We start from the raw sequence: 24,008 nt of genomic DNA, 5'->3' as shown, positions 1-24,008 counted from the left end.
CTGAACTCTTGCACAGGATAGAAGGAAAACAAAGAAATGCATCCTGAATGTATTTAGAGAGTTTAGCCTGTTTAATTCCCCCTCATTTGTGTCTAATCACTAGTTGTAATTTGATCTCTTCCTGGGTCACATGACTGCCTATGGCAGATAAGCCCATTTAAAAGCACAGGCTGTAAACAATATGTCTGCTTCCATGAACCAGGAAGTAGAAACTGTGCAGATTTATTTTAGGGTTTGTATCCGCTGTAGCAAACACATGTTTTTTTTTTTGTTTAAATGTTATTATGCTGTTGCCTATCTTTTAGAGCAGAGAGAAATTTCTGAGTAGAGGTCCACTTTAACAAGGAGCTCACAACAAAACAAGATCATGCAAGTGATTTGATAACCGTAGTACAGTGTCTTTATTCAAAATAGTCTTTTCTAGTCCACAAGAGGAGTATCAGAGCATGAGATTGCATAATCATGCTGGAACCACTGGGGGGAGGGCCCTGCTAGAGGCTTAGAATCTATTTACAGAGTTTAGCCTGGCTAATCCCCCTCCCCCCATCTGTGACTAATCACCAGTGTAATTCGATCTGTTCAGCTGTGGCAGCTCAGGAAACTCCTCTGCCCTCCTGTAAACACAGGATGTTAACCCTACGTCTGCTTCCATGAAAGCAGGATGTAGAAATCCTGGCAATAATCTGCTGTGTGTCTATCCGCTGTAACAAAAAAATGTTTTTTTTTTCTTTAAAAGTTAATATGCTGTTGCTTATCTTTTATAGCAGAGAGAAAGTTCTGTGTTCAGGTCCGCTTTAATGACCTTTGCTGCAACAGCATAATAACCTTTACAGAAAAATATTTCCTTGCTGCAGCTTATAGAGCTCCTCAGACATGCTGTCGTGTAGTTACTTCCTGGTTTGCTGGGAGAATAAACAGGCTTAACATCCTGTGCTTGCAGAGTTGGCTGGGAGATCAAATTACACTAGTTTATTGCTTGCTTAAAAGGGAGAATTAAGCAAGCTGTTCTCTATAAACACGTGCAGGGGGGATTTCTCTTGAGTTCTCCTTCTCTCCTGTGCAAGATTTAGGGCCCGTTTCCAATATCGCGAATCCGCATGCGTTGTCCGCATGCGGATTCGCACAGCCAATACAAGTAGATGGGCCTGTTTCCACTTGTCAGTTTTGCTGTGCGTTTTTCTGTGCAGGATTTTTCTGCACGGCAGAGCCCTCAGAATTCGCCTGCGTGTGGAATGCAGGCGAATCGCACACAATGTATTTAATAGGGAAATCGCATGCGTTTTCCCCATGCGTTTTTTGCCGCGAATTCGCATAGGTACCAATGTAAATTCACACAGGCAGTGACATGGTTAAAATCGCATATACCCTCACCTATGCGAATTCGCATGCGAATTCGCGGCAAAACGCATGCGGAATCGCATCAGCATGCGATTTCATCAGCGGTGGAATCCGCACCGCAATAGTGGAAACGAGCCCTTAAAGTTCCCTTTATGGCTTGGACACACTAGGGTGATTTTGGCAGCCTTTTGCATTGCCAACAAATGCCGGCAGTTCCCAAGCTAATGGATCTAAATGGTGGAGAACCCACCAATGCGATTGTGATTGCAATCGCAGAGCATGCAGCATTTTGAGCGCTTAATGCTTTATATTGAAGTGCAGAAAAATCACTTTGAAAAGCGATTTTGCAGTGATTTGGGGGCTGAGCGTTTGGAATTGTAAATAAAGTTAAATGTACTTACCAAATGTCTTGATGTCTGGCTTCCATCCGTAGCCCCAACTCCTTGCAGGAGAGGTCAAAAGTGATTCTCTTATTGGTTCAAGAGAAGTACATATGACCACCAGGAATCGCTACAGTGCTTTTACATTTCAGCGCTGTGTGCAGCAATTATTAGGGCGATTTGTGATCATGTTTTGCTACAATTTGAAGCACTGTAAAGTAATCTGTACACCGCTGCTGATTAGCGTTTCATTTGTTTTTTTTTTATATACATTTTATTCTACTTTACCAGGTGTCCAGATGTCTGGCTTCCATCCATAGCCCCGCCCTCTAATGGAAGAGGTCATAGGTGCCTTCTCTAGGACCAATCAGAGAAGCTCTTGTGACCTCTTCTGCTAAGGGGTGGGGCTACAGACATTGGGACACCAGGTCCTGCGATTGCGATTAACCCTAATCGCAATCACACTAGTGGGTTCCCCACGATTAAAGTGGATTTGAGAATTTTTTACTCATTGCACAATTGTGCCCCCTAACATGTAGTTTTAGGGCATTCCTCAAGCCAAATACTTTTTTTGTTTTTTTTTTTTGTTTTAATACCCTAATTCCCTATAAACTAAACAAGCCTCGCCCACAGCTCCTCCAGTGCCTAGGCATTCTGAGTCCCATGTAGCAAGTGCTCATGGGAGCTCAGTCTGGGGAGGAGGAGGAGGTGGCATTACCAGCCAGAGATTTCAGAGGTAAGCGGGTGGAGAGGGGAGTTGAGTTTTCACAGGCTGAGGGGAGGAGATGCAGAGCAGCTTGCCTGTGTAATAATGACAAGCAGAATATGGCCGCTCTCATTGTATCACAGGAAGAAATAATCATATACTGGTGAAGCTGTTTGCAGCTAGATATGCTGTGTAAATTATCTAAACTTTAGATGCTGTAAGATATATAGACAAGTTACTTGTTCTAGTTAGTTTTTCATCTCAGATTCGATTTAAGATGCAATGCCAAAGTGTTTTTCTTTTTTCTTTTTTTCCAATCACCCGCAATTGTCGTTGTATATATATTTAGAAAGCTTAGCCTAATTTTCCCTCATCTATGGCTAATCACAACTGTAACTTGATCTCTCGGGTGTATCAGCTCAGGAAGCTCCTCTGCGATCCTGTAAACACAGCATGTTACAGAAGGACAGATGAGGAAGGGGGCTTCCCCCTCCAGAGGTTTGTACCACCCAGGGGATGTTTTTCTTTTTACAGATTCTCTTTAGTATCACACAGGGCAGCAGCGTGTTCTTTTTTCAGCCTGGCCAGTTCTTCTCTCAGTTGGTTATTTGCGTTTTTCACACATCGGCTTCTTTGAGTTTCATCCCTGAATAGAGTGAAGTCTCTTTCTAGTTTGGACAAAAGAATACCCAAGCAGCTCTGGGTAACCCAAAACCACTAGGAAAGTATAGGCGACTAAGGCCTGGAACCCACTACAAAACAATATCGCTAATCACAATCACACTAGCGTTTTTAATGAACGGTTTGTAAGCAAGTTCATGAGCGACTGCTGGCTATTTTGGTAGCGTTTTTAAAAAGTGTCAGCTTTTTGCCAGCAGGTGTGTAGCGATTAGCGTTTTTAATTCTGATTGGTCATTTCAATTAACCACTTCAGCCTACAGTGTTGTTTCACCTTAGGCTTCCGAGCAACTTTCATCTCCCATTCATTCGCCAATAACTTTATAAATACTTATCACACTGAAATGATCTATATCTTGTTTTTTCCCTCCACCATTTAGGCTTTCTTTGAGTGGTTCATTTTACTAAGAATTATTTTATTCTAAATAAATTTTTAACAGGAAGATTAAGAAAGACATGGGGAAAAACCATTATTTCTCAGGTTTTGGTCATTATAGTTTGAAATTAATACATGCTACCGTAATTAAAACCCATATATTTTATTTGCCCATTTATCCCAGTTATTACACCGTTTAAATTATGTCCCTATCACAATTTATGGCGCCGATATTTTATTTGGAAATAAAGGTGTATTTTTTCAATTCACATCCATAACTATTTACAAGCTTATAATTAAAAAAAAGTACTGTAATATACCCTCCTTGACATGCATATTCAAAAAGTTCAGACCCTTAGGTCAGACCCTTTTTTTCTTTTTTTGTTGTTTTTTTTTTTTTATTTATTTTTAATTAAAAATGTTATTTGGGTAATTTTTGGTGTGGGAGGTAAACAGTCATTTTTAAATGTTGTAATATGTATTTATTTTTTAAAAAATGTATGTGGGTGTAGCTTTACTATTTGGCTACAAGATGGCCACAGTCAAAAAGTCCTGGAAGCGAACGCTCTTGCTTCCAGGATACATTAGGAGGATGGGAAACTTTTTTTTTTTTTTCCGCAGAAAGACCGCGGCCTGTGATAAGAGGCCGTCGGTTTTTCTGCTGGGGACTTAGGTCAATGAATGGGAGCTATGTTCCCATTCATTGATCTCTGGGTTAACGGAGGGCGGCGAGGGCATGCGGGAGCACGCTCGGGAGCGTGTGCGATTGCGCACATGGCGCAGCAGCAGGGCAGTCTATCTGGACGGATATTCGTCCAGATAGACTTAAGTGGTTAATTGTAATTTTTTTACAGTGTGCAGTAATGTAAAAACGCTAGCAAAATCGCTCTGTGTAGGTTTTGATGAGCAATAACGCCAGGGTTTATATACTTCACATTGCAGAAACGCTTATGCAAAATGCTAAAAATGCTGCATGTCCTGCGTTAGCGATTTTGGTAATAGCAATCGCTCCAGTGGAATTTGGCCCATCCATTAACATTAGCTGAGCGTTTAGGAAAATCGCTACCGCTTTGAATCGCTCCCTAAATGCTCACAAAATCGCTCTAGTGGGTTCGAGCCCTTAAAGAGACTGAATAGCCCTCCTACTAAAAAGCAACTCTTCTAGTTTGGGCAATCAGTTTATGAGGGTCTCCAGGGAGGGGTGTGAAGGGTCTGTTTGAGAGTCTCTGGAGGGGAGTTGTTCTCCCTGTTTTGTAGTTTGATCATCATCACATATTTTTGTAGCAGGGTTGTTTATGGTTTTATAGTTTCCTGCTTTTTCTCTGATATTGGGGAAGAGCTTCTCAAATTTCTCTAGTCTGCATTCAGTGCCTTGAATCAAGATAATGCCGCTGTGATAAACATTGATTGTAAATGCTGTCTGCTGGGATTCCTCTTCATCTTTAAAGAGACCCTGAAATGAGAGGGATATGAAGGCTGCCATATTTATTTCCATTTAACCTCCCTGGCGGTACAATAAATCCGCCAGGGGGCAGCACTTTTTAAAAAAATGTTTTTTTTTCAAAGCATGTAGCTAGCCTAGCGCTAGCTACATGCTTCCCCCCTCCCTTCGCTATCCCTCCCACCCCTCCGATCGCCGCCGGCGCTTTTACACTGCAGGGAATCCCGTTCTGAACGGGATTCCCTGTATGGGCTTCCCCGTCGCCATGGCGACGATCGCGATGACGTCGTGACGTCAGCGGGTGTTCCGATCCACCCCTCAGCGCTGCCTGGCACTGACTGGCCAGGCAGCGAAAGGGGTCTGGGGGGGGCGCGACGAATTGGTGGGTAGCGGCGGTGATCGTTATGCACACGCAGCTAGCAAAGTGCTAGCTGCGTGTAGCAAAAAAAAAATTATGTAAATCGGCCCAGCAGGGCCTGAGCGGCACCCTCCGGCGGCTTACCCCGTGTCACACATGGGGTTACCGCCAAGGAGGTTAAGCAATAAGCAATCCCAGTTGCCTAGCTATCCTGCAGATCAGGAGTTTCACGCTGTCACAGGGCAATGGCCAAAAGTCCCGCCCTCCCAAGGAGCAGGAGAGTTTGGCCAATAGAAGAAGCACACCAGCTTCCCACCAGCCAATGCTGGAGCTGCTCTGTGGCCAGCTAATCACACAGGAGGGAAGGACAACATTTCAATGGAATCCTGGTGGTGAGCTGCATTGGTGAGGATGTGCTGCAGCTGTCCTATCTCTGGCTGTCTCTTCTGCCCCATCCTGCCCTTTCTTATATTACTGTGCCAGCTGAGGATCCTCTGTTCTGCTGAGCAGGAGGTGGAGGAGCCCCCAGCTGAGCTGCCCTGGAGACCACACCAGAGTCACTAGAGGGAATAGGACTGAAGGGAATGGGGGCGTATCTGGTGACAGGTCTATGCTTCATACAAACACAACATTCTGCAGCATCCAGCTGTGTGTGTGCGGCATCCCTGTGACCAGCCAGGCCGGTGCTGCTGTATGGGATTACATGCCTTCCTGATGTGTGTGGGCAGAGAGGCTGGGTAGTGCACTACAATGCCCAGCATGGCCTGCAGTGTGACATCACCCTCCAATGCCTGTTCCCTTTGCCCCAGCTTACCATTCGGCCTCAGATCCAGAGGCAATTCTGAAGGCATTCACATGCAATACAATTTGATTGCTTGTACAATCCATACAATCTGCAATCTCCTTATACAGATGAGGTAAGATGCTAACAATTCGCATTAGCGTGCAAATATGACCACACCCACTCTTTGCCGCAGTGCAAAGTGTCCATTTAGGATGTATGAAAATGCTGTGTGCCCGGCTAAGATATGCTCTGTATGCGATATTTGTTTTTCTCCCTCATTATTTATAATCAGCAAATGGAGTCTATGGATGGCCTTTTAGTTTGGCTTTCTTTAACCACTTAAAGAGAAACTCCGACCAAGAATTGAACTTTATCCCAATCAGTAGCTGATACCCACTTTTACATGAAAAATATAATGATTTTCACAAACAGACCATCAGGGGGCGCTGTATGACTGATTTTGTGCTGAAACCCCTCCCACAAGAGGCTCTGGTACCGTACGGTACTCTGGGCAAACTGCCACAATGTAACAATGACACACACAGGAAATGGCTGTTTATAGCTGTCTGTTAAAGCCAGAACAGCTACATAATCTGCCCACAGTAACAATGTCACCATGTAATACATGTCAGAATGTGAATCTGGGAGAGGAAAGATTTTACAATGAGCAAACTCTGACTAAATCATGTATACATAATTATTGTAAAAATTAAGCACCTTTTTATATTAAATTATTTTCACTGGAGTTCCTCTTTAAGGACCACTCTCCTTTTCCCTGATCTTTTCTGCGTGGGCTCTCCAGCCCACAGCACAGATCAGGTTTGCTGCAGGGTGACCAGACTTCCCCCCCCCCCCCCTTTTTTTTCCCCACTAGGGGGATGTTCTGCTGGGGGGGTCTGATCGCCGCCGGCTATCTGTGATTTGCAGGGGGGCTCCTCAAAGCCCCCCTCCGCAGCGATTTCCGCCCTCTCTGCCCTTCCCTCCCTCTCCCTTATGCTGCAGGCTGCGCAGGACGGATATCCGTCCTGCGCCGCCTAGGATAGGCTTAAGCCTATCAGATGCTGGCAATCCCTGGCCAATCAGAGGCCGGGGATCGCTGATCTCCTTTACGGCGTTGCTGCAGTGTCATACGATGTAAACAGCGAGGATTTCTTCCCCGCGTGTTTACATTTCACCTGCGAGCCGTGATCGGAGGCTTGCAGGCAGTTCACGGAGACACCCTCCGTGAACTGACATGGAGGCGGCCGTTTCCATGGAAACCCACTTAACACCTAGGTCTGCCGATCGGCTGACCATGGTTAAAGGGAACCTAAACTGAGAGGGATATGGATTTTTATTTTTTAAAGGGAACCGGAGATGAAGCTTATAAAAAAATAGGAAAAGATTTTATACATACCTGGGGCTTCCTCCAGCCCCATAAGCCTGGATAGCTCCCACGCCGCCGTCCTCCGCTGCCTCCATCGCCGGTACCGGGTCCCGTCACTTCCGCCGGACGCAACCAGACTTCCTCATGCGCAGGGGCTCCCTCTGGGTCTTTACACATGCGCCTGCGCAATACGGAGGGAGTGCACGGCGCTTGCGTCGACTGGTTTGACAGGCCGAGAAGACTGGACCCGGTACCGGCAATAGAGTCAGCGGGGGACGGCTGCATGGGAGTGATCCAGGCTGATGGGGCTGGAGGAAGCCCCAGGTATGTATAAAACTGGTAGCTAGATTGTCTCTGGGTCTCTTTAAACAATACTAGTTGCCTGGCTATCCTGATCTCTTTGGCTGTAGTAGTGGCTGAAAGACGCACCTGAAACAAGCATGCAGCTAATCCAGTCTGACTTCAGTCATTGTTTGTATTCACCAAGGAAGAAAGCTGGCACATCCAAAATGAATCTTTATTGGTTCCATGTAAAAAATATGGCCAACATTTCAGGGCCGCGTAGCACCCCTTTATCAAGGCAATATTTGCTCAGAGGCAAAGATCTGTCTGCCACTGTGCCAAAGTTCCTGCATAGGAAGTTGGGAGTCTGGCTCCTCTAACACTCGCTGACAGCAATGTGTATTGCCTGGGATTAGCAGCAGCAGCTCACAACTTCCTATGCAGGAACTTTTGCACATCAGCGGACAGATCTTTGCCTCCGAGCAAATATTGCCTTGATAAAGGGGTCCTACGCGGCTCCAAAACGTTGGCCATATTTTTTACATGGAACCAATAAAGATTAATTTTGGATGTGCCAGTTTTCTTCCTTGTTGAATACTGCATAGAGGGCGTCATCCCTCTTTTCAGCTGTCACACTCCCCTTGAATGTGGGTTTGATCCTTTGATGAATGCGAGACAATACTACCAATGTGATGTATCATTGTTTGTGTCAGGTTCTCATAAGATGTCAGGACGTCTGCTTCCCAGAAAGAAGTGGCAGTATATAGAAGGACACCAGGACCTCTACAAGGATGTCACAATGGAGAGTCAGCCGCCCCTCACATCACCTGGTAAGAGGAGACTTTATTACTTATACAAGATAGAGCAGTATGAAGGGCCCTAGCTCACCCCTCATCTGATAAACATGGAAGCAATGTATTCAGTCAGTGTGTGTGTTTCCTACAGATGGATCCAGTAACAGAATACCACCAGAGAGATGTATAGGTCCTCTTTATTCCCAGGATCCCACCATCCCCCACCGTTATCAGGTAGGTGGAGCTGAGGGTCATTAAAAACCCCAAACTTTGTGACATTGTTACCTTTTGCATATGCTGTTATCTGTGTTCACAATTGAAATAAGCTTTCATTTTGTGCACTTAGGATGGAGAACTGATGCATTTAAATGTTGTGGTTAAAGAGGAAGAAGAAGAGACGGATGTGAGGAGTGATCAGCAGTTTATGGAGGAGGGTGGCATGATGAGGGCAATTAAAAAAGAAGAAGAGGAGGAGGAGGAAGAGGAAGAAGAGGAGACATATGTGAGGAAAGATCAGCAGTCTGTGGAGGAGGGTGTCATGATGGTGACCATTAAAGAAGAAGAGGAGGAGATAGATATAAGAAGTGATCAGCAGTCTGTGGAGGATGGAGATATAAGGATAATTAAAGTGGAGGACACTTTTGCAGAGGGCAGGACAGGTGAGTCTGTTTTTAGGTACAGCCATTCCAGACTTGCACCTGGAGCACCACCAAGTTTCACTCTGCCTTTTCATGCTCCCATCATGTGGAGCCTTAAGGCCATGGGAGCTCTGTAGGGTGACTTGCTGGCTGCTTCCTCCTCCTTTCCCGCCACGTGATTGGTAAAGATGGACATACTAGTTGACGGGTGAATGATTTCTGCTGAATAAAGACCGTTGGCCATTTATTTTTACAGGGAATTTTTGTGGTAAAGATATGTTTGCATTTAATATGAAAATCAATGGCCACCATCTTTAGCAGTTAATAGCAAAGCCATGTACATGCTAGAATCACCAAATTTGCAGGGTATGTTCAGGAGAAAAGTGCGGACAAGGGGATCATTTTCAAAAAGACCTTGTAGTTTTTGAGAAAATAGATGTTGAATACTTCAAAGAAAAAATGACATTCTGCAGCAGAATTCAGGATGCGATTGCTTTGGGGATAGCTGTACTTAGTATAGCAAGTCCAGGGCTGGGAATAAGATCGACACTGTTCTTCAGTCATCAGAGCAGGCCTTGGCGTCTGCGTCATTCTATGTCCTTCATCGTGTATCGAGGATATGGTGCTGGTTCATTTCCAAAGATGTTGTCGTGAGAGTGAGGCCCAGTGCACACTAAAACTGCGAGCAGATCCTCAAAACGGTAGTGGTTTTTGGAGCTGATTTCAGAGCGATTTTAGACATGTTTAGAGACGTTTTCTAAACATGCCTTGCAGTTTTTGGGAGCGTTTTTGTGAAGCAGATTACTAATACTGTTACAGTAAAATCTGTTACTGAACAGCTTCTGTAACAAAAACGCCTGGAAAACCGCTCTGATGTAGTGTTTTTCAGAGCGGTTTGCGTTTTTCCTATACTTTACATTGAAGCAGAAACGCTTCTGCAAACCGCAAACGTGCTGCAGGAGGCAGGTTTGCGGTTTGCTAAAAACCTCAAACCGCTGGTGTGCACCATCTCATAGAGATACATTAGCCAAGCGTTTTCACAGGCGGATGTGGTTGGCGGATCGCTGCTAAAACCGCTCGGCGTGCACTGGGCTTAACAGAAGGTAAGTATTTATGGTTAATTGAGGACATTTGTGGAAATGAATAAGGGACATATCAGTAACCCTATACTCATTTCACCTAGGGTATCTGGCTCTTCCCTTCTTGAAGGGGACTCCCGAATGGTCCAGGGTCCTAATTCTGGCTATCCCCCCATGCATTTTAATGGCCAAATCATAGTTAATTTTTGTTAATGATGTGGGGTTCCCCTCCCAAACCTCTTTAACTTCTTGTCATCCATGCAGGCCGGGATAGCCAGATTGTGGAGCGGCCTGAGCTACACCAGCCCACATGGTCCATGGTATCCCAAGCCTCCCCCAGAGCCCTTGTCCAATCCATGGACAAGGAGCATTACCAGGAGGAGGTGGGGCGTTGACACCCTGGGGGTTCATGGTGGCATCCGGGAGTCTCCTTTAAGACGGTGACTCCCAGATACCAATCCCCTCTCCAGGTGAAAGGAGTATAGGGGTACTAATGTACACCTTACCTATTTCCACAAAGACTTTAAATTAAATAAAAGGCAACCACGAATAAAGTCCTTTAATGATTTTAATTAAAAATAAACACCTTTCGTTACTCCCATGACAGTATTTTCGGAAACTTTCCCACGCCATAGCCTCTCGAATGCTGCATGTGTCGATCCACGCTAGTGCCATACACATCAATCCCATTCCAGCCCTGGACTTGCTATACTGAGTATACTACAGTGTTCTCCCCGGGCTCTTTTAGCCGGGTGCTCCACCCGGCTAGTTTTGGTGAACACCCGGCTGTCATCGGCTCATCTTCCCCTCTGCTGTATGCAGAGAAGCGCCGACCCTGCATTCTGTTATCACGCCCCACCCGGCTACTTTTTCATGCCACCCGGCTGGAAAACCTTTCTGGGGAGAACACTGTACTATACTAAGCATAGCAAGCCCCAGAGCAATGACATCCTGAATTTTGCTGCAGAATGTCATTTTGCGGACATTAAAGATAACCCGAGGTGGGTTTCTGGAACCAATATTAGGACACAGAGGCACATTCTGCATACAATCACCAGCCTCTGTGTCCTAACAGTGTGCCCCAGGCTCCCCCCGTGCTCTGCCCCCCCCCCCCTTATAAAAACCGACAGGCTAGCGACACACAGATTCTTGCTAGACAGCTGTTTACATTGATGCTGCCACTCACCGCCGCTCCCCTGCCTCCTCTATAGCACAGCTCCCCGCCTGTGTCCCTCCCCGCCTCCGTAAGCTTCCTCCAATCTGCTTACAGAGGTGGGGAGGGAAGGGACGCAGGCGGGGAGCCGCGCTATAGAGGAGGCGGGGGAGCGGCGGTGAGTGGCAGCATCAATTTAAACAGCCGACTAGCAACAATCTGCGTGTCGCTAGCCTGGTGGTTTTAATAAGGGGGGACAGCAGAGCACGGGGGGAGCCTGGGGCACACTGTTAGGACACAGAGGCTGGTGATTGTATGCAGAATGTGCCTCTGTGTCCTAATATTGGTTCCAGAAACCCACCTCGGGTTCTCTTTAAAATCCATTTTTTTTTTCTTTTGTTTCAATCGTTTTTATTGAAGAAAAAATTTTGAAGGGGAAAGAACAATTTTACAGCATGACATTGCAGTTATAGGGATAAGCAAAAACAATACAGTCATTTGATGCTAAACTTATTGTAACCCATACAATCATAAGACACTATTTATCATATATCACATATCTGAAGGATTAAACATTAATTCCCAGGTGTAATCAGGCAAAATGTCCAGGATGCAAACTTGCAGGATAACCCGACATCCGTCACTAGCCCCAATGGGGTCGGATGGGGACTAACCAACTGTATCTTGTCCAGTACCTTTGGCCATGAAACCTGTTTTTCAGCGAAGTCAGGTTTTGCTAACTAGCTAGCATAAGCCTAGATCAAATCAGTTAGGTACTAACTGCAACAATGGATATAGACTGTAAACTGGAAAGAAGTGACTTCGTTTTAATTTAGCGGTCATTATAATATCGTGGTATGAAGATCTAGCATCCATAACTCCACGGTAAGATCTAAAATAAAAGGGATTCAGCAGATAAAACAAGGTGCAAAAAGAAGTTTAAGAGTGTAGGAAAGTAAGGATAGAGAAGGAAAAGGGAAAAGTCATAGAAAAGTTGTAGAAGTTCCGGAGACAAGGGATGCCCCAGCTGATCCTCCTTATACAAGCTATCCTTGCTTTTGAGAAGTAACCATGACAAGGTCATTGATTACGCACCATCGCTATTTGTTCAGGGTTTAGTAAGTAGGTTATTAATGGGTCCCAGATTTTGTGAAACCTTTTCATATTGTCATTCATTCGGGCCCTCAATTTCTCGAAGAACAAGATATTGCCGAGCCTGTTCTTGACCGCTTCAAATGAAAGAGATTGGGTGTTCCAGGCTGCCGCTATTTTGATTTTAGTTACAGTAAAGATAAAGTTGATGAGAGTATTTTGAGTAGGGGATAGATTGGGGTATGGACAGCCTAATAGAACATGGAGAGGATTCCGCGAAACTGGGGCATGGATTAGGGATGATGCCCAGGTACAGACCCTAATCCATAACCTTCTTACTTTTTTACAGTGCCACCATATGTGGGCAAAAGAACCCGTCATTCTACATCCCCTGAAACAATTTCCCGAGCATTTTTTATTGTACTTGGCCACTCTCTGGGGAACTAGGTACCATCTAAACAGTAGTTTGTAATTTATCTCAACCAGGTCAGCATTTATTGACGTCTTGGGGATGTTTTCCCAAATATCACACATATCAGTGTAGTCAACTTGTAAGCCCAGTTCTCTTTCCCATTTAAGTATGTAGTCCGGTTTGTTTTGAGAGTGTGTGAGAGTGAGCTCCCTATATATGAATGAAATTACCCCCGATGCCTGTGGGTTAGAGTCACATATGTTTTCAAAAAAGGTCCTGCTCGTGAGGGATTCCGCATTTGCAATGTGTTGTTTCACAAAATGAGTAATTTGCATATAGCGAAACAACTCAGAGGGTGGGAGCGCGAACTTATCGCGTAGGTGGCCTAGGGACTTCATGCCGGTATCAGTAATAAAGTCTTGGATCCTGTAGAGTTTAGTTGAAACCCACCAATGGTATGGGGCAGAGGAGTTTAAAGCTGCAGGGAAAGAGGGGTTACCCAAGAAGGAAAGTAGTGGCCTATGGGCAGACATTAGTCGACCAGAGTACTTGCAGCTATCCCATACCTGAAGAGAGTGTTTTATAATAGGGTTACTAATTTTAGCACGATGAATTGGGGTGAGCCACAGGAGGTTTTTGATATTGATAGGGGACATTTAAAGTTTTTTTTAAAATCAGTTTTCTCAAAAACTACAAGATCTTTGTGAAAATTGTTTTGCTGTTCCCTTAACATACCCTTGAAATTTGATTCTAGTATGTAAGGGGGGGCTTTGCTATTAACTGCTAAAGTTGGCGGTCATCGACCATTCTTTAAGCATTTGCATTGAATACATATTTCACCATTGATGCCCCTCCACCATGCCACTGTCCGGGCTTTGATACGCTTCGTACACCTTCTTGAAAGAAATTGTGGCTGCAAGGATGCCCTGGAGGGTTTAGAAGATTGACTGCAGTTAAAGTCAATGGGTCTTGCTGCAAATGGTTTTCGCAAATGTTCATGGTAACATTTGCAAACACTTTTGCGAACGTTCATTCAGGATGTTTTTCCATTCCTAGTGATTGGTTTACTCAGCCAGCCATTTAGAGTAGAGGTTATGATAATTCTGCAGTTGGAAGATGCCCCTCCCCCTTAAAGAGAATCTGTATTGTTAAAATCGCACAAAAGTAAACATACCAGTGTGTTAGGGGACATCTCCTATTACCCTCTGTCACAATTTCGCCGCTCCTCGCCGCATTAAAAGTGGTTAAAAACAGTTTTAAAAAGTTTGTTTATAAACAAACAAAATGGCCACCAAAACAGGAAGTAGGTTGATGTACAGTATGTCCACACATAGAAAATACATTCATACACAAGCAGGCTGTATACACCCTTCCTTTTGAATCTCAAGAGATCATTTGTGTGTTTCTTTCCCCCTGCAGCTATCTTCCACTGAAGTGTCAGGCTGTTTCTTCCTGCAGAGTGCAGACAGCTCTGCCTGTATGTAATTCCTCAGTATGTGAAAGCCCAGCCAGCTCAGAGGAGGATTTATCCAGCTTGTAAAAGATAAGAGAGAAGAGAGAAGCTGCCCTAATCTAAATAATAAGAAATACAGAGGCGCCAATAGGATAAAAATAGTGCCAAATTAAAAACCATAAAATTGTGGGTGGCAATGGTGGAGTTGCCCTCCCTACAAATAACACAAGACCACTTTGTGTGGTGAAACAAATTTAATCAATTTAGTACTCCTAGTAACCAAAAAAATTTGCAACGCGTTTCACGGGACCCAAGCCCGCTTCCTCAGGCAAAAGACAATTACAAGCAGGAGCAACTGTAAACAAAAACACATACATAAAATATAATCAATAAAACATACAAATAGAACAGTGAAAATTAGTAGCGATGATCAGAAATTGATCGAAAAATGTTCATAAAAAATAATAAAACATATATATATATATATATAACAAATAGTAGTAACGATGATCAGAAATTGATCAAAAATTGATCATGAATAACATGATTGTGCAAGAATGCCAAAAAACAATGCCCATAAATAAAATAAATGCCCATAGATAACTGTGATCTCTATCTTGGGGGCAATTTAATCATGATATAATAAGAAAATAGGATCATATATTAATAATGTTCGGTTCCAACTATATATTATAATAGACATGCAATAATTCATAGTGGATGCCGCCTCTTTAAGAGATTTATATATTTCCACACATGATAGCACAAAAAGAAATATTAACATGATATGTCTCCATTTTCATAATCCTGACATATCTCCATCTACCTTGGACAATATACATCTATACTTAAACTTATGGTTGGTAGGAAGACATGATTGCACATTTCCACTAATAAAAAGATACACATGATAAAAGAATAAACAAAAACCTAAAATGAGCAGATAAAATGAGCAGAGGCTCTACATTGCGTCTCTCTGTAAACAAAAACAAGCCCTGCGACCATCTATCAGAGCTAGGTAAACAATCCATATCCATGGAAGTTCTAGCTATAGTCCTCCCACCCATAGTGGGGAACGAGGTAACAAACAATAAACCATGTATAAACTAAATCCAGCGAACTTACCCAGCAGTAGTCCGTACTGACTTGGCACCTCTGTGTTTATCGGGCGCCCTCTCAGCTACTATATACCCCGCACTGAGTAACGGCTAGTGGTGGGCGTGGCTGATGGATTTCCCTGTCAGGCGTGCGCGCAAGTGAACACTGGCTGTCGCGCAATAATACCATCATAGGTAGTAGGTCCCTGGTAAATATGCGTCATCTGTGGGCATGAATGCAGTGTAGCCATATCCACAGGGGCTGGTGTTGGAAACCCAGGGGGCGGAAGTGCGTCATCTATGGGCAAAAAAACCCCCGCCGCCATATTGTAAGCTGGAGGATTAGCGCCTCCTGCACTAGTGGTAGTTATTATGGGCCAAGGGTAATGATAATATGATAACGGCCCTATAGCAATAGTCAGTATATTGGGCTAAACAATACAACAATAAATAAACAAAGAAAAAATTATTACGGGGAAATAAGAGAATGGGGCTATTCTGCAGTAATGTGTATTCAATTCTGTATCCTCGCCCCATCTAGTGGTGGAAGCGTATATTGCTGCAATGTAGGAAATGTTAGGAACTATCTATAAAACATTGTATAACCTAGCTGGAAACAAAGTAGCTGGTATGCTATATAAAGAGCACTGGTCAGGATAATCTTGGTCACTTGCTTGGGTAAAACTAATGATAAAAATATATAGTAATGATAAAACAATGAAGTAAAAAGTCGATCGCCAATATAAAATGTAGTATATAAAACAGTGACACATAAGGTAAGATTGAAGTATTATAGAGTAAAAGAAGAGAGCGACTGTTATGGGGCAAATAAAACTAAACTAAAATAAAGACTAAAAACCAATAACCCATAATGAGCAAAATATGTGTGAGCCCATATCAGCCTATACAAGCCTCTAAGTATATTTAGTTATGCTTGTTTTAGTGAACCATCATAAGGATGATTGTGAGATATGTAAGTTGTGCTATATCAGTGCTAAATAAGAGCCGTTGGGGGGTACTGTCTCGCGTCCTACACCCACCTGGTTATTATATTGTGGTATGGTACTATCTAAAATGTTTTTTCCAGTTGTTCATTCAATCCTAAGGGTACTAAAGTTTTTAAGGTTTGGATCCAGAACATCTCTCTGTTTTTTAGAGTCTGGATCGCATTTGGTATAAGTGGATTGATTTGTTCCAAAGCTACGAAGGAAAGCAATGACACATTTCTATTGTGAGTATGGTCAAAATGTCTGGAAAGACTGTGTGTGGCTAGGCCTTTTAAGATGTTGCGCCTATGTTGCCCAATTCTGTCCCGTAGTTGTTGGCTTGTGCGCCCCACGTATTGTATATCACAGGGACAGGTCGCTACGTAGATGACCATTTTAGAATCACAGTCTATATGTTTTTTGATGGGGTAAGAAATATCGTCAACTGTTGCTACCAGATGATCCGCATTCATTATGAAGGAACACGCCAAACAACGTGTTTTGTTGCATGGGTAGGACCCTACTGGTTGAGGTGGTGTCTTTGAAGCTGTCCTGATTTTACTTGGTGCCAGTAGATTACGAAGGTTAGGTGCTCTGCGAAATGTCATTATCGGTTTTTTAGGGATACAGTCTCGTAGATATGGGTCCTGTTGTAGGATATCCCATCTGTTGGTCAGAATATTTTTTATGTTGGTGTGTTGTGCATTATATTTAGTGATGAAACGTAGTGTGGTTTCTGATCTGTCATTATCGGTCTTTGGAGATATGTGGGGATGTTTAGCTTTGAATTTTGCATCTCGTATGAGTTTTTTCGGGTATTTTCTTTCCTTAAATTTGTTGACCAAAGTTTTGGATTGTGTCTCATAATCTTGTAAATCCGTACAGTTTTTATAGATGCGTTTGAATTGGTTATATGGTGTGTTCGTGGTCCATGGTTTGTAGTGAAAACTATCGAAATGGATGTAGCTATTGGAGTCAACCTGTTTAAAGAAAGTTTTGGTTTTAATTTTATCCTTATTATGGAACAAAATCAGGTCCAGAAATTCCAGAGATGACTTACTATGTTGGGAGGTGAAGGATAGCTTGGCTCTGTTTGAATTAAGGTAATTAAGGAATAACGGAATCAGTGATGTATCACCCTGCCAAATGAAAACTAGATCATCAATGTATCGTTTGTATAGCACAATGTGATCACGAAAAGGGTTATTGTTGTGAATGTAGATGGTCTCTAGTAATCCCATGGCTAGGTTCGCATAGCTGGGCGCAAAGCTGCTGCCCATAGCTGTGCCCCCTATTTGTTGATAGATATTGTCCATAAAAGAGAAATAATTGTGTGTTAGTATAAATTCGACACATTGTAACAAGAAGTTTTTCTGTTTCTGTGGCATGTCCAGGTCTGACTGCAAAAAGTAGTGTGTGGCTTCAGTACCAAACTCATGCGTGATATTGGTGTACAAAGCTGTTACGTCACATGTTAACCATGTATAGTCAGGTTTCCAATCGTAGTCTTTAAGTATGTCTATAAGATGTTGTGAATCTCTAGTGTAGGACTCCAAATTACGCACATATTTTTGTAGATGCTGATCAACAAACTTAGATAGGTTACTGGTGATAGAGTTAATACCAGATATTATGGGTCTTCCTGGGGGGTGTTGCAGATTTTTGTGTATCTTTGGTAATTGATAAAAAAAGGGGGTAGTGGGGTTCTCAATCATAATGAAATTTTTCTCGTTTTTAGTGATTAGGCCATCCATCATAGCAGCATTAATAAAGGTTTTCAGTGCCGTGTGATATACAACAGTGGGATCCGAGGGTAATATGCGATAGCTAACCGGGTCGTGAAGTAGGCGGTTGGATTCGTTAATATACACTACACCAATAATTACGGTTAACGAACATGAAATACAATTGGAAAAATGCATAGTCACTTCCCTGAAAGGCCGCTCTAGGTTTTATCCTACAGCCTCCAAGGGTAACTTTATAGAAACTTTTTATGCATTGGCACTGGAGGACCTACAAAGATTGTGTCAGGATAATGTAAAATTCCCCTCTAACTTAACACAATCAGAAAAAATTGCCCTCAATAACTTGAAAAACAATACCACCTTGGTTATCAAACCCGCAGATAAGGGAGGAGGAATAGTGTTACTTAACAGAGAGGATTATATTAACGAATCCAACCGCCTACTTCACGACCCGGTTAGCTATCGCATATTACCCTCGGATCCCACTGTTGTATATCACACGGCACTGAAAACCTTTATTAATGCTGCTATGATGGATGGCCTAATCACTAAAAACGAGAAAAATTTCATTATGATTGAGAACCCCACTACCCCCTTTTTTTATCAATTACCAAAGATACACAAAAATCTGCAACACCCCCCAGGAAGACCCATAATATCTGGTATTAACTCTATCACCAGTAACCTATCTAAGTTTGTTGATCAGCATCTACAAAAATATGTGCGTAATTTGGAGTCCTACACTAGAGATTCACAACATCTTATAGACATACTTAAAGACTACGATTGGAAACCTGACTATACATGGTTAACATGTGACGTAACAGCTTTGTACACCAATATCACGCATGAGTTTGGTACTGAAGCCACACACTACTTTTTGCAGTCAGACCTGGACATGCCACAGAAACAGAAAAACTTCTTGTTACAATGTGTCGAATTTATACTAACACACAATTATTTCTCTTTTATGGACAATATCTATCAACAAATAGGGGGCACAGCTATGGGCAGCAGCTTTGCGCCCAGCTATGCGAACCTAGCCATGGGATTACTAGAGACCATCTACATTCACAACAATAACCCTTTTCGTGATCACATTGTGCTATACAAACGATACATTGATGATCTAGTTTTCATTTGGCAGGGTGATACATCACTGATTCCGTTATTCCTTAATTACCTTAATTCAAACAGAGCCAAGCTATCCTTCACCTCCCAACATAGTAAGTCATCTCTGGAATTTCTGGACCTGATTTTGTTCCATAATAAGGATAAAATTAAAACCAAAACTTTCTTTAAACAGGTTGACTCCAATAGCTACATCCATTTCGATAGTTTTCACTACAAACCATGGACCACGAACACACCATATAACCAATTCAAACGCATCTATAAAAACTGTACGGATTTACAAGATTATGAGACACAATCCAAAACTTTGGTCAACAAATTTAAGGAAAGAAAATACCCGAAAAAACTCATACGAGATGCAAAATTCAAAGCTAAACATCCCCACATATCTCCAAAGACCGATAATGACAGATCAGAAACCACACTACGTTTCATCACTAAATATAATGCACAACACACCAACATAAAAAATATTCTGACCAACAGATGGGATATCCTACAACAGGACCCATATCTACGAGACTGTATCCCTAAAAAACCGATAATGACATTTCGCAGAGCACCTAACCTTCGTAATCTACTGGCACCAAGTAAAATCAGGACAGCTTCAAAGACACCACCTCAACCAGTAGGGTCCTACCCATGCAACAAAACACGTTGTTTGGCGTGTTCCTTCATAATGAATGCGGATCATCTGGTAGCAACAGTTGACGATATTTCTTACCCCATCAAAAAACATAGACTGTGATTCTAAAATGGTCATCTACGTAGCGACCTGTCCCTGTGATATACAATACGTGGGGCGCACAAGCCAACAACTACGGGACAGAATTGGGCAACATAGGCGCAACATCTTAAAAGGCCTAGCCACACACAGTCTTTCCAGACATTTTGACCATACTCACAATAGAAATGTGTCATTGCTTTCCTTCGTAGCTTTGGAACAAATCAATCCACTTATACCAAATGCGATCCAGACTCTAAAAAACAGAGAGATGTTCTGGATCCAAACCTTAAAAACTTTAGTACCCTTAGGATTGAATGAACAACTGGAAAAAACATTTTAGATAGTACCATACCACAATATAATAACCAGGTGGGTGTAGGACGCGAGACAGTACCCCCCAACGGCTCTTATTTAGCACTGATATAGCACAACTTACATATCTCACAATCATCCTTATGATGGTTCACTAAAACAAGCATAACTAAATATACTTAGAGGCTTGTATAGGCTGATATGGGCTCACACATATTTTGCTCATTATGGGTTATTGGTTTTTAGTCTTTATTTTAATTTAGTTTTATTTGCCCCATAACAGTCGCTCTCTTCTTTTACTCTATAATACTGCAATCTTACCTTATGTGTCACTGTTTTATATACTACATTTTATATTGGCGATCGACTTTTTACTTCATTGTTTTATCATTACTATATATATTTTTATCATTAGTTTTACCCAAGCAAGTGACCAAGATTATCCTGACCAGTGCTCTTTATATAGCATACCAGCTACTTTGTTTCCAGCTAGGTTATACAATGTTTTATAGATAGTTCCTAACATTTCCTACATTGCAGCAATATACGCTTCCACCACTAGATGGGGCGAGGATACAGAATTGAATACACATTACTGCAGAATAGCCCCATTCTCTTATTTCCCCGTAATAATTTTTTCTTTGTTTATTTATTGTTGTATTGTTTAGCCCAATATACTGACTATTGCTATAGGGCCGTTATCATATTATCATTACCCTTGGCCCATAATAACTACCACTAGTGCAGGAGGCGCTAATCCTCCAGCTTACAATATGGCGGCGGGGGTTTTTTTGCCCATAGATGACGCACTTCCGCCCCCTGGGTTTCCAACACCAGCCCCTGTGGATATGGCTACACTGCATTCATGCCCACAGATGACGCATATTTACCAGGGACCTACTACCTATGATGGTATTATTGCGCGACAGCCAGTGTTCACTTGCGCGCACGCCTGACAGGGAAATCCATCAGCCACGCCCACCACTAGCCGTTACTCAGTGCGGGGTATATAGTAGCTGAGAGGGCGCCCGATAAACACAGAGGTGCCAAGTCAGTACGGACTACTGCTGGGTAAGTTCGCTGGATTTAGTTTATACATGGTTTATTGTTTGTTACCTCGTTCCCCACTATGGGTGGGAGGACTATAGCTAGAACTTCCATGGATATGGATTGTTTACCTAGCTCTGATAGATGGTCGCAGGGCTTGTTTTTGTTTACAGAGAGACGCAATGTAGAGCCTCTGCTCATTTTATCTGCTCATTTTAGGTTTTTGTTTATTCTTTTATCATGTGTATCTTTTTATTAGTGGAAATGTGCAATCATGTCTTCCTACCAACCATAAGTTTAAGTATAGATGTATATTGTCCAAGGTAGATGGAGATATGTCAGGATTATGAAAATGGAGACATATCATGTTAATATTTCTTTTTGTGCTATCATGTGTGGAAATATATAAATCTCTTAAAGAGGCGGCATCCACTATGAATTATTGCATGTCTATTATAATATATAGTTGGAACCGAACATTATTAATATATGATCCTATTTTCTTATTATATCATGATTAGATTGCCCCCAAGATAGAGATCACAGTTATCTATGGGCATTTATTTTATTTATGGGCATTGTTTTTTGGCATTCTTGCACAATCATGTTATTCATGATCAATTTTTGATCAATTTCTGATCATCGTTACTACTATTTGTTATATATATATATATATATGTTTTATTATTTTTTATGAACATTTTTCGATCAATTTCTGATCATCGCTACTAATTTTCACTGTTCTATTTGTATGTTTTATTGATTATATTTTATGTATGTGTTTTTGTTTACAGTTGCTCCTGCTTGTAATTGTCTTTTGCCTGAGGAAGCGGGCTTGGGTCCCGTGAAACGCGTTGCAAATTGTTTTGGTTACTAGGAGTACTAAATTGATTAAATTTGTTTCACCACACAAAGTGGTCTTGTGTTATTTGTAGGGAGGGCAACTCCACCATTGCCACCCACAATTTTATGGTTTTTAATTTGGCACTATTTTTATCCTATTGGCGCCTCTGTATTTCTTATTACGCGATTATCCACTTGGTGGATGGGTGTGGATACCCCTCTTCTTTCCGCACAGAGAGCGACTTTTTAACCTGAGCGGGGACAGGTCCAATCTCCCCGACTGTGTTACGAGTGGTTGCCTAATCTCGGCAACCCACACTTGTGAGTATATTATATTACTATTTCTACGTATTACCATTTATCTACGATAATACACTATCGGGGGCTCTCGATTGTTTTCCTTTTTTCTCATTAATCTAAATAATACACAGGCAGTGTGCAGAGAGGGGCCTGGAGGGGGGAGATGCATCACAGAACCACAACACTGAAGAACTTGGCAGCCTTCCAGACACAGGCTGACAAGTCTGACAAGAGAGAGATAAGTTGATTTATTACAGAGATGGTGATAGTAGAACGTGCTGCAGTAAGCCAGAACACATTAGAATAGCTTTTGGAACTTGTAGGATGATAAAAAACAGGATGCAATTTTCGTTACGGAGTCTCTTTAAACATGTATCCATGGAGAGCGGTCTCATGGGCTGGAAGGGAGAGAGTAATGCGCCCCCTGAAGGCAGCTTTCTGCCTGACTCCCAGAGAGAAGGATGTTTTGCCAATCCTTTCACCCACTACCACCAGGGAAATGTAAGCTCTTTTCTAAAAATTACAAACTCATTGGGTGTCCATACATCTAGCAATGATGGGCAGATTCAACCAGAAGACAGATCTTTTCTCTGATTTAATCTGATCAGAGAGAGATCTGTTGACTGAACTGCAGGCCAATTCCCGATCGATTTCAGCATGAAAACTTTCAGCAATCGGCCTTGTGATGCTGCCTCGCTGCCCCCAGTTGCTGAGCCTCCCAATACCCGTGCGTTTATACTTTTCATGTCCCCCCATCCACTGAGTGTCTGCGTTGTTTTCCCACATTGGCGCCCCGCGTGGCTGCCGGTGTTATGGCACTTGGGGTGCATGTGTAACGTCACATACACATGTCCCGCTGGCTATATGTTGGTAGTCGCATTGCACATGAATATGGATATGCAGCACGGACACTCGGGGGACAGTGTGGCAGATATAGATAAGTATAAATATACAGGTGCCGGGGCCACAGAAAACATTTGGGGGGGTTAGCGGGGGGGGGGGGGGGTGGTGGTTAAAAGCATTTGTCGTTTGCGATTATTGCACACAGTTACCGCCATGCACACTATTGTTTATGCTGGCATCGATAATAGTTATCGAATCAGATGTTCGATCAGCCGCCAAGTCGATAGATGTATGACCACCTTTACTACTTACTGTCACCAGCCAACATCACCGACTGTATGCTACTAAACCCACTATCTACTGCTGTCAAACTGCCAATACATACAGCCACACCCCAATATAGTTCTCTGATGTCTAGTGGTCAGCCTTCCACCCCTATACAGTTCCCTGGTGTCTAGTGGTCCCCTCTCCCACCTATATACAGTTCCATGTTGTCTAGTGCATCCCTCCTCCTTCCCCAATATAGCTTCCCTGGTGGTGTTTACTGCTCCTTCCTCCCCATTATATCTTCTCTGGTGGTGTGTAGTACCCCCCCCCCCCCTCCCCACTATAGCTTCCCGGGTGGTGTTCAGTGGTCTCCCTGT

General features: G+C 42.8%; 2 protein-coding genes across 3 annotated transcripts in view; both read left to right on the top strand.

The window, feature by feature from the left end:
• The window catches only part of LOC137535392 (zinc finger protein 665-like), a 976,927-nt gene that overhangs the window by 870,141 nt on the left and 82,778 nt on the right, over nt 1-24,008 (top strand). The gene's annotated exons all lie outside the window — the stretch shown is intronic.
• The window catches only part of LOC137535409 (zinc finger protein 84-like), a 44,831-nt gene that overhangs the window by 14,571 nt on the left and 6,252 nt on the right, over nt 1-24,008 (top strand). The window contains exons 2-4 of the mRNA XM_068257245.1: nt 8,423-8,539; nt 8,655-8,737; nt 8,850-9,162. Of these exons, the coding sequence (XP_068113346.1) occupies nt 8,434-8,539; nt 8,655-8,737; nt 8,850-9,162 (502 nt within the window). The 5' untranslated portion in view covers nt 8,423-8,433. The remainder of the gene's footprint in view (nt 1-8,422; nt 8,540-8,654; nt 8,738-8,849; nt 9,163-24,008) is intronic.

This window comes from Hyperolius riggenbachi, chromosome 10 (genome assembly GCF_040937935.1).
Source record: "Hyperolius riggenbachi isolate aHypRig1 chromosome 10, aHypRig1.pri, whole genome shotgun sequence".
Lineage (NCBI taxonomy): Eukaryota > Metazoa > Chordata > Amphibia > Anura > Hyperoliidae > Hyperolius > Hyperolius riggenbachi.
Note: the sequence above shows the minus strand (reverse complement) of the source record. Positions and strands in the feature narration are given on the sequence as shown.